At 41.7% G+C, this 11,050-nt stretch overlaps 1 protein-coding gene across 2 annotated transcripts in view; it reads left to right on the forward strand.

Moving 5' to 3' along the window:
* The first annotated feature begins 7,783 nt into the window (after positions 1-7,783).
* ISOC1 (isochorismatase domain containing 1) overlaps positions 7,784-11,050 on the forward strand; it is a 6,528-nt gene continuing 3,261 nt past the window's right edge. For both annotated transcript variants that reach the window (XR_663482.1, XM_009321240.1), the window contains exons 1-3: positions 7,784-7,903; positions 8,075-8,278; positions 8,668-8,784. Coding sequence is in view for 1 of the 2 variants with exons in the window: in XM_009321240.1 (XP_009319515.1) it covers positions 7,784-7,903; positions 8,075-8,278; positions 8,668-8,784 (441 nt within the window). In the remaining variant the exon portion in view is untranslated. The remainder of the gene's footprint in view (positions 7,904-8,074; positions 8,279-8,667; positions 8,785-11,050) is intronic.

Raw genomic sequence — 11,050 nt, forward strand, 5'->3', positions numbered from 1 at the left:
CAGGATGAACCAATATTTAATGCATGAATTGTCTAATTGATTAGCTGCTTTCACCGATACTGTTGCAATTCTGTGACAACAGCAACTGTTGATATGAAAAGGATGGTACTTGATTATTATTTTAGTTGCCTCCTTGATGTGCTTCAGCAGCTGAGAATGAGCTGGAGACATCACAATGATGTCAGTCAGCTTGCCTTAAGCCACCGGCTCAGAGATCACTTGTTTGGGGAACATTTGGTCTGATACAGTCACAGCTGCGCTTTTTAAGACCTTTAGGATTTACTGATGGGAAGATTGTGCTTTCTTTCTCTATGTTGGTTCATGCATTGCCACTATTGGGTGACCTTCTCCGTCCCCCCCACGATGTTTTATCTGCGGTTACACATGACATAGGTTTGTCAACTCTGCACGTGGCACAGTCAGTTGAAATACCATTTTGAACGTGTCTTTCAAGAGGGACAACCTTTGCTCACTGATGTGATTAGACTTCCATATTTGGAAAGATATATTTCGTTTAAAATTAAGATTCACAGATACTAGCATCCGTATCTCTACACAGTAATTTCAGTATTTTTATGTGCGTGCTTTATAGAATATATGTATGCATTTAGTTAGGGATGGCATTTTAACCCCTAGGGTGGTAGCGCCCGTGAGCTCTGGAACAATATCCTCCCGTTTTGAGTCCTGTCATGGAAGGACGCCTTTTGTTGCAGTAGCTCAGGAAATGTCAGCATTAAATGGTGTTTGACTGGGCTGTTTCAGTTTCCTGTCCCTGCAGTTGAGGGGGGCGGTAATCTCACAGAGAAATCACCATATGCTGCCCTCGGAAAGCAACTCCACACAGCTCAATTCAAGGCTCAATCTGTACAGGCACATTTGCTCTCCAGTGGTATTCATGCCTTCGTACTGTGCTCATATATGTACATTTGTTTAGTTTAGCTGTCCTGGCGCAAAACAGCCGCTTGAAGTTTTAATGGCCACCCAGTGTTAGGCAGGCTGGTGGGATGCAGTAAACCCTGATGTTCAGCCTGGCTGCCGCGCTTGAAACTCCTCAACCACAGACTTGCAGTGAGGAGGGACTTTTCCTTTGGCCTCTCCCAACTGGTGAGGAGGGCATTTGCTTGCAGCTTCAGGGACTGAGTACTAGCAGAAAGGAGCCGTCCGCTTTTCATGGATTTTACGTGTTTTAAAAGTTTTAACAATAGTATTTATAGTCGGGGTGGGGGAATGCAGGACCACTTCAACCTCTTCTAGCTCTAAATGCAGTCAAAAAGTGCTACTAAAACTATTGTGTTTTGCGGTAACTGTTGTAGCTGCCTTTGGAGGAGAGAAGCAGTAAGGAAGGACACTTTGGAGGTACCAGAAGACCAGACAGCTATGCTCGTTACAGCTGTGTAATAGAGGAGTTCAGGCAGCATTCGAATATATGCCTGAGGGAGGCTATTTCACTGTCGCTGTCATAACTTCAAGGTGACTTCTCTTCAGCAGTAGTTGTGCTCTGTGTGTACAAACTTGTAACCTTAAGATGCTAGAACTAAAAGGGTAAAATTATCGTTGAAATCATTGCATAAAGCAGCTCTGCTTCAGGGTGGTTTTTTAAAAGACATGTTGACGTCTCGGGTGTGTCTTTCTTGCAGAAAGCTGCTTGCAGAATAATACTTAATTGTTGCTGAAAGATAATGTAAATAAAATAGAACTGTTTATACAAGATTTTCACTCATTTCACATGTATCTAGTATTGCTACATTCAGATGCTTTGGAAATAGAAGTAACATTAACTCAGGAGCCTAAGTGCATTTTCTGAAGACCAGGAAAAGCCAAAGCATAAATTGTAGGATATCAGTCAGGTGAGGGGAGTTGTTTGTTGGGTTTTTTTAAAAGCAGCAATTATAAATTCTGATACATTAGTGCTACAATTAGATACAATGTTTCTAACTAAACTTAAAAAAAGGGGGTGGGGGGCAGCATGTGGAACCTTAAAGAAGGAAAAAAAAGGACTGAAATTATTGCGAGGTTTCTTCAAATCCAGACTCCTTGTTTGTGTATTGTTACTCTGCAGCAAGCATTTTGATCATTTTGGATTTTGATGAAGAATTTTTTACTGTCTTAATTATATGTACATCATGTGCTTATTTAAATCTGTCCTCTTTAAATGCTGAATATCATATAAAAGGCTGCACTTTGGCTTAGCATAAAATAAATATTTACATTCCTAAGTTGAAACACTTGTAACCTATTTTTCCCTTGAAATACATTAAACTGGATTTCTTAGTGTTTTTTTTTCCTTTGAAAGATAAGCAGCAAAGTAAAACTGAATCTTACAGATTTCCTTTTAGAAATAAAGGAGAAGAAAATATGATAGTCAGCTTCTTTTCATTGTTGTCTTTTTATGCCATCCTTGAAATACCAAGGCTGCAAGGTCCTCCGCTCTGCCTTTTTAGTGGGTAACCTTGGTAAGAGATTTATGAGGTGACTAGTTATGTCACATAGGGTTATTTCTCTGCTTCCATTTTCTTGTTCATTACAAATACTGGGGGAAAATAGCGTTTTGTAAGTGTAATGTCCCTGAAGTTTGAACAGGGAAAGTACAGATAAAGAGCCAGTATACGTGAATATTTTTGTAAAGCTGATTCTGTAATTACAGTACTTCATCACAGTCACATTTTGTATGATTAATAACAACCAGCAGAGATTAAATAGATGTAAAAAAACACCTGTCCTTTCCCACCTAGGCCTTCTCTACAGTAGGATTTAAAGCTGTATGTAACTCGTGACAACATACCTTTAAATCCTGGTCTGGACAAGGTCCTAGAGATGACTTCTCTAGCTGGGTAAAAGAGCTGCATCAGGTTACATGTCCATCTGACATACCTATTCTGGTTGTGCTGTGGATAACTTTCAGCTGGAGGGAAAAAAGTCCTGGTGACTAACTGAGAGGGGTGAAGCAAAACAAATGGAGAAGCTTGTATACTGTGTGTGGGAACTTCAGGTGATTTGGGGTTGGGTTTTTTTTGCTTTTAAATTTAGGTTGTTTAATGATATTGTGGCTGAGTAGATGTTATATTCAGGGTGGATTCGGACCGGTACTGTGTGGCTGCAGTGGCTCACCATCCTTGCCCAGCCTGCCTCTCCTCGGAGTGAAAGCAAACAGGTGCTGGCATGCCAGCCCAGGGTTTGATGTTTGGGTGTAGGTTTGCCCCCACCCCAGCTCACTGGTAGGGTGTGGTGCTGGAGCGGTGCGGGCGGTCGTGGTTTTCACTGTCAGGGGATGTGTGAGGTGGAGGTGTCCCATGTCCCAGATGAGGTGTGGCCGTGGAAGGGGAGGACGGCTTTGAGAGCAAGTGAGTGGTAGGACTTACATGGCACACTGAAGAACCAGTAAAGGGAAACTTTCCTTTATATGTAGCAGATACTTCTGTGAATTTATTTATGGACTGCATTAGCTACTATTTATGAAACTTAATTTCAAACTGCTTTCTGCTGCGCTCTGTCCTTCCCACATCTGCTATTCCAAGTAACACCAGCAAGTGTTGATTTTTTTTGATCTTGCCATCTATTTCTTCTTGTTTCTTCTTGTTCTGCCATGTGTTGCATGGTTCAATTCAGACTGCAAGTTAATCGGAAAGAAATATGAAAATCAATATAGGAATTATTTGTGTTAGATTTTGTCAGAGCTTTTATTTAGGAAGTATATAGTTGACCCAACTTTATTTTAGCGTGCCACTTGTATTAAACTGAAGGCCTAAATTAAATCATATTAAACCAACTTGATAATAGAGGAAAGTAGATACAAGGTTTTTGCTCTGGCTCCCTGTGATGTTTGTCATAAACGCATGGGATTACGGATTCAGTGGAAGTTTGTAATGAGGATGCTCCCTGGCTGGAAAGGCATTTGGTTTTCTTCCGTGCTACACTATCAAATCAGAATAATACTGAATGGGGCTCTATAAGATCTGATGCGAATCCACTGTTTGTAAATATTCCATCATCCATGTCATTGCTGAAAATTAGGGCGAATACTGTTTTTGCAGAAGGTGTCAAGCTGGGAGGACCTGCAAGCATCTGAGAGAGCAGAATTCAGGCTTTTCATGACAAGTTGGAGAAACAAGGTGAAATAAGATGCAGTTCAAAATGCAAGCAACAAAGGTAGAAATAATTCCTACGCTAAGGTAGAAATAATGAAATATTGAAATACGCAAATAAAAGATGAGGGAGAGTTCAAGGGATGATTTTGAGGTTAAAATGCACCTCAGGACTCTAAGTATCACCAGTTATGAAAAGAGCAAATAGCATACTGGATACAAACAGTGTACTAATTGAACAGGGCCTGCAAGGGCAGTGAATTGACTGATCTTCTCTGAGGCTCTACTAGTGCTGAGAAGTATTATGGGCAGAGAAATACTACTGTTATAGTAGTATTGGGTGCCTCACTGTAGACTGCAATTTGAAAAGCACCACACAGAGGGCAATAAAAATGATTTGAATTGTAGGAGGAAAGATTGAAAGTATTTAGAGTACGGGAGGGGAGAGGAAGGACTAAAGGGAGACCGGGTCTGAGTCTTGAGGTGTGGTAATAGGTGTTTGTGCATGGTTATTCACGTGAAGAAGGATGGTAATGGTCTGGCATTTCAAATCCACCATGGACAGAACTGGAAATAACACTCTTAAATGGCAACAAAGGAGCTGTGGGGTGAGAAAACACTGCAAGGTGAAGATAACAGAGCTGTGGGATGTTATCTCACCTTGTTTCTCCAACTTGTCATGAAAAGCCTGAATTCTGCTCTCTCAGATGCTTGCAGCTCTACTCTGATGGTAGTAAGTGCCAGAGTTAGAATGGGTCACAGTAGGTGCTCACTGTGGTGTTGAATTGTACGTTAGTACTTCCCACCAACTGGCTTCTGCATTGTTCTAGCACATAGATGGATGGTGTTCAAGAACAAGGCAGTTATTCAATATTTAATTTTATTTTCAAGCATTCTTGGTCCCAGGCCTCATTTATTACGTGGTGTAGAATCACAGAAGTGTCTGGGATTTGCAAGAGATATCTAAAGGCTGCCTTCCCTAAACCCTATGCAAAGCCAATTCTTGATCAAATCAGCTGTCGCTTTGCTGAATGTTGAAAACCTCCAAGAATGGAGATCCCACCATCCGTGGTAACCAGTTTCAGTGCAGGTGTACCTTCCTAGTGAAAAAGATTTCCCTGATGCCTGTTGTGATGCTCTTCTGTCATCCTGTGGCATCAGTGAGTCCAGTGTTAAAGCATCTGCTTTACGGTCATTACTGCATTTGCCTTCGTAACTGCTTGTATTAATGGTATTGCCGTTTTGCCCACGAGGACTGGAGGAACTGTTGGTATGAACGTTTGCTGTTTTGAACGTTTGCTGTTTTGGCAATAGTGGTGTACTGAATCTGAGAGGTGTGGGAATTTGGTGTTTACAATTATAACATAGAACTAATTTTCACAACAGTTTGAACAGGCCATTCTGTAGGGTTGAGTGTGGCCTTTACTGTAGTTTTTTAGCCTTGGAAATTGAGATCAAAAGTGGTTTACTCAGGAGATATGTGGTGAATCAATGAAAGATTTGGAAGTAATATTTAAGGATTCCTGATTCCCTTGAGGCGAGTTGACCTTGGCTGGCTGCCAGGTGCCCGCCAAGCTGCTCCATCACTCCCTCTCCTCAACAGGGCAGGGGGAGAAAATATGACAGAAAGCTTGTGGGTCAAGATAAGGACAGGGAGATCACTTACCAATTATCGTCACAGGCAAAACAGACTTGACTTGGGGAAATTAATTTAATTTATTGCCAATCAATAACAGAGTAGAATAATGAGAAATAAGAACAAGTGTTAAAAACACCTTGCCCCCACCCCTCACTTCTTCTCAGGCTCAGCTTCACTTCTGACTTCTCTACCTCCTCCCCTCCAGTGGCATGGGGGAGATGGGGAATGGGGGTTGCGGTCAGTTCATAACACTTTGTCTCTGCCGTTCCTTCCGCCTCACACTCTTCCCCTGCTCCAGCATGGGGTCCCTCCCATGGGAGATAGTCCTTCCCAAACTTCTCCAGTGTGGGTCCATCCCACGGGCTGCAGTCCTTCACAAACTGCTCCAGCACGGGTCCTTTCCACAGGGTGCAGTCCTTCAGGAATGGACTGCTGTGTCGTGGGTCCTCTGCGGGGTCACAAGTCCTACCAGAAGACCTGCTCCAGTGTGGGCTCCTCTTCACGGGGTCACAGGTCCTGCTGGGAGCTTGCTCCAGTGCGGGCTCTCCATGGGGTCATAGCCTCCTTTGGGTGCATCCACCTGCTCCGGCATGGGGTCCTCTTCCGTGAGCTGCAGGTGGATAACTGCTCCACCATGGACCTCCGTGGGGGTGGTCCCCCCCCACCCCCGTCCGCAGGGGGACAGCCTGCCTCACCGTGGTCTTCACCATGGGCTGCAGGGGAATCTCTGCTCTGGCGCATGGAGCACCTCCTCCCTCTCCTTCTTACTGACCTTGGTGTCTGCATCGTTGGTTCTCTTGCATGTTCTCACTCCTCTCTTCCAGCTGCTGTTGCACAGTGGAGTTTTTACCCTTTCTTAAATATGTTATCACAGAGGCGCCACCAGCATCGCTGATGGGCTCAGCTTTGGTCAGCAGCGCATCCATCTTGGAGCCAGCTGGCACTGGCCCTGTCTGACATGGGGCAGCTTCTGGCATCTTCTCGCAAAAGCCACCCTGCAGCCTCCCACCACTACCAAAACCTTGCCACATAAACCCAGTACATCCCTGCTCTTTCAAAATATACTATTTTACAGAGTTTGTAATTTTGTTTTAGTTTAAAACATCACAACCTCAGTTTGCAGAAAATGAAGTGTTTACAATTAATGGCTACTTCCCAGAGCAGTTTATTCGATTTGATTTGTCAGTCTGCTGAAAAGCTCCTGAATGGATGTAATTTCTCTTGAGTTGCCTTACAAATAAATGATAGTATGTAGCTGTTTTCTTTCCCTGTAGCCTCCAGCTGAAGCCTTATCCTTTGCTTCTGCACATTGTGCAAGGAATTTCATACAAATACAAAGCACTCTTTCAAAGTGTGAGAAAATACAGGCTTTGATTTCTTTTTTCTTACACCCAGCGCCCCCCTCAGCCCCCTTCTACCCCACTTGGTAGCCTGTATGAGGGAAACTCTGGGAGATTATTTTTATCATTAAAATGTATTCAGTTCAGTTTCTGGTCATAATACTGACAACCTTCTCTGCTTTCGTTCTAGCCTTTGGACTTTCATCAGACTTGTGCTAAAAGATGTCATAGACAAAACAAACTACACAATGAAACTATTGAAAATATGTGTACATACAGTATTGAAAGCAAGTGGAAGTCTGACCTTTTTTTAACTTTAATTTATCCTGATTTTATGTCAGTTCCAAGAGTTGTGGATTTCAAAATGAATTTGAGAAATTTAATTTTGCTAATGGTACTTTTTTTTTTTTTACAGTACTTTAGGCGGTATGCTCTCCACCCCCCTTCAGAGTTCAGAAGTTTCCGTGTACATTTACACTGACTTGTGCTTCCCATCTAATAAAATCTTTATCACCTATTGATGACTGTACTATACTGCTCAGTATCAGCCATTCATTTGAATTTAGAAACAAACCAAAATCAGGCTTGAAAAACCTTTCTCCCGTTTTGACTTAAAGTAACATAAAGCTGTTACCTGGCAGAGGTGCTGCAGACTTTTTCTCATTCTGCTGCTTTTCTGAAAGGGTCTTCACTGCCACTGAAAACATTATTTTGTTTTTCAGATGACTACTTTGGGCAACCTGACACCCTCAAGCACTGTGTTTTTCTGTTGTGATATGCAAGAGCGATTCCGGCCTGCCATCAAGTACTTCGGTGATATCATCAGTGTGGGCCAACGACTGGTATGGTTTTTGCTTTTTTTCTTGTAGTGAGTTTTGATCACACATGTAATTTATTACTTTATGCACAGCCAGTTTACTGGTTATTCAGTTTCTGGTAGTAACAATGTCTTTGCTGTTATCCTTCTTTAATAATTTCTTTTCTTGTATGCTTTCCTCCCTGCCCCCTTGCAGCTCCAAGGTGCACGGCTCTTAGGAATTCCAGTTATTGTAACTGAACAGTATCCCAAAGGTCTTGGCAGCACTGTGCAAGAAATTGATTTAACAGGAGCTAAACTTGTGCTTCCCAAAACAAAATTTTCAATGGTGTTGCCGGAAGTCGAAGCAGCATTAGCAGAGATCCCTGGAGTCCGCAGTGTTGTCCTGTTTGGAGTAGAAGTATGTGCCTTGCCATTCTTGTACTGTTTTATGGTAATGTCTGTTGGGCCACAATAGTATTAAGCATTGCTTTCTGTAATTAAAAAAAAAAAGTCAGTTTATATTGCTTAGAGCTCAGATGTCCTCTACAGATTAAATTATTCTTGTGTTATTTGTCTTTGATATTATCTCATAATAAAATTTGAAATGAGATATTTGTAAACTACAGGCTCCTGTATCAAGCTTGGTTGGCATTTAAAACCCACATTGAGTTCCCTAGTAATGTCAGGGGTAGAAAAATACATGTTTGAACCCTAATTAATTATGTACTCTAATTTGGCATTGTGCTACTCATGCTTTATAATAATGGTTTGTTCATGGGTTTTTTGCCTTTGATTTCTCCCCTGTAGACTCATGTCTGCATCCAGCAAACAGCATTGGAATTAATCGGCAGAGGTCTGGAAGTTCATATCGTAGCTGATGCCACCTCATCAAGAAGTATGATGGACAGAATGTTTGCTCTTGAGGTAAGTTTCTTAGTCAAGGCTTTCTCCACCTTGGGTCTGTATGTTAATTTCCCTGCTTATTGTAAGCTAACAAGGAATTTCTAAGTACAGTAAGCAGTGGACAAAAGTAGACTTGAGAAGAGGTGAATGCTCTGATTCTCAGAATAGCTTCCAGGATGGAGAAGGATTACTGCCTTATTTTTCCTCCCTAAATTATGATTTAATATGTGGAACACGGTTTGGGACACTTGGATTTTTAAAAATGATTGTTTCGTGCAATCTATGTTACTTTGTATAACCATTAGCATTTTAGGATATTTTCTTATGGAGTGTTATCTGTACAGCAGAGTAAAAGTGCTACAGAGTTTTTGGTTTTGTTGTTCCAAAGAGTATTTGTTCCGATGTTGAAATTCCTTGAAATGCAATGGAATATAGCAATTGATCCTGTTCAAAGCTCCTCTTTGTATGTCTGTCCCTCCCTCTGCTCTTCCTCATCAGTGCAAATTAAAGCTTAATCTCAAGACTCTGTGATTATAGTAAAGACTTCCCCCCACCTCCCGCCCTTCTAGGAGCTTAGTCTAACTAAATGTTAAGAAAGTGGAGATAAATGTAACAAGAAGATTTAAAAGCACATACAACTATGTGGTAGCAAATTCATGCAAACGATTTTTTGATAGTGTACTCTAACTTGCCTACAGGCATCACTGTTGGAAATAAAAAACTGATACATACATTAAGTATTGCAATTTTTGCCTCAGGCCCTAACAATTATTTGGAAGTTGAAACTAGTAATAACTACAGCATTTTATACTTTTTTCATAGATTTGGAGAAGACTTTTAATTTCTTCTGTTTCTCATTAATAAGAGAATTAAAGGCTAAAGGGAAATCACCAGCACATAGCGTTTGATGAAACCCATGACTTTGATTAAGTGGAAGCTTAATGTCATCTGTCGTGTAAAGCATAGTGACGCACACAGGGTGCAGGAATGACTGAAATCATGGACTTCCCAAGTCAATGTTGTGCAGCAGCAGTAGCAGACAGAATAAATACAGAAAAACTGAAATGTGCTTGCCTTATTCTGTACATCTTTGTACATTTTATTATCACCTACACTGTGTCTGCAGGTGTAGAAGTTGGTTTAGCCTAATAGAGGTTAAAGCAGTGACTAGCTAGCTTTGCTTTTCTTTCTAATCAAAAAGGTATTGGTCATCTTAAAAGATGACCAAAGGTTGGTTGCAAAAGCTGTAACCCAGGCAAATTTGTCAGTTTTAGGTAACTTTTTAGTATGTCTTTGCAATGTTTTCTCACCAAGCACAAAGAAAATGTTTTGCTGTGGTCCCTTGAGTAGTCATCATTAAAATATGATTCAGGGAATGTTTGCTGGCTGGCAGTGATGAGCCAGCCAGTTATATAGCAGTAACTCCTCCTCCTCCTCTGTGGCTGTGCATGCCAGCATTGTCTCCTTTTTGTGCTGTAGAGCCTTTCTTAAAAATGCTACTGAGGGCAGTGGGCTAGAGCAGGCAAGAGGTGGGCATGCTTGTGAGCAGGAGACCAGGAGAAAGGGACACATGTACTGACTGGGTATGTCAGTAATCCTGATTGACCATGGCGATACGTTTCTTGGGGAAATTGGTAAAATACCAAAGCATTGGATAATCCTGCTTTAGTCTCACCATACAGCTGACAGTTCCTAGTCACGGTTTTAATTAGTGAGTATGACATTGTCTCTTGTGCAAACTTGCTCCATACCTGGTGAGCTGAAGTGAGGTTCATTGATCTGGGTTCCCTGGATCATTCTCCTTACCTTTTTGGGAAGCTGGGTGTAACATTTACCTTTTCGCAGTAACACAGCCCTCCTCTGTTCACAGTGACCTTTCAAAGATGATAGAGTGACCTTGCAGTGAAAACAACTAGCTTCCTCAGCAACCTCAAATAAATCCCATCTCGTCCCACCTGCCCCTTCAGTTCTCCACATAGCATGTGTTTTGATATGGTGATGAACATGCAAATATCTGAACAGGTGTACTAGGAAGTGCAGTTTGAATTAATTGATAGCCAAAGCTTTCATGTCTTCCTGAATGACCCTAAAGAGTTACTGTCTCCGCTTCTGTTGTGCGCTTAAAAGTGACAGCAGGCAAAAACTTGCAATCAAAAAAACCCACAGAAACCAAAAAAACCCCAAAATTTCCATTGATGAAATAATTCAACCCAAATGGCCAAGGTTGTGGCTATTCTTAATCTCTGCCCTATCGGCTGAAGACACCTTGTGTCACTGCTTGGTCTTG

The sequence above is a fragment of the Pygoscelis adeliae genome, unplaced genomic scaffold (assembly GCF_000699105.1).
Source record: "Pygoscelis adeliae isolate BGI_AS28 unplaced genomic scaffold, ASM69910v1 Scaffold73, whole genome shotgun sequence".
Taxonomy (NCBI): domain Eukaryota; kingdom Metazoa; phylum Chordata; class Aves; order Sphenisciformes; family Spheniscidae; genus Pygoscelis; species Pygoscelis adeliae.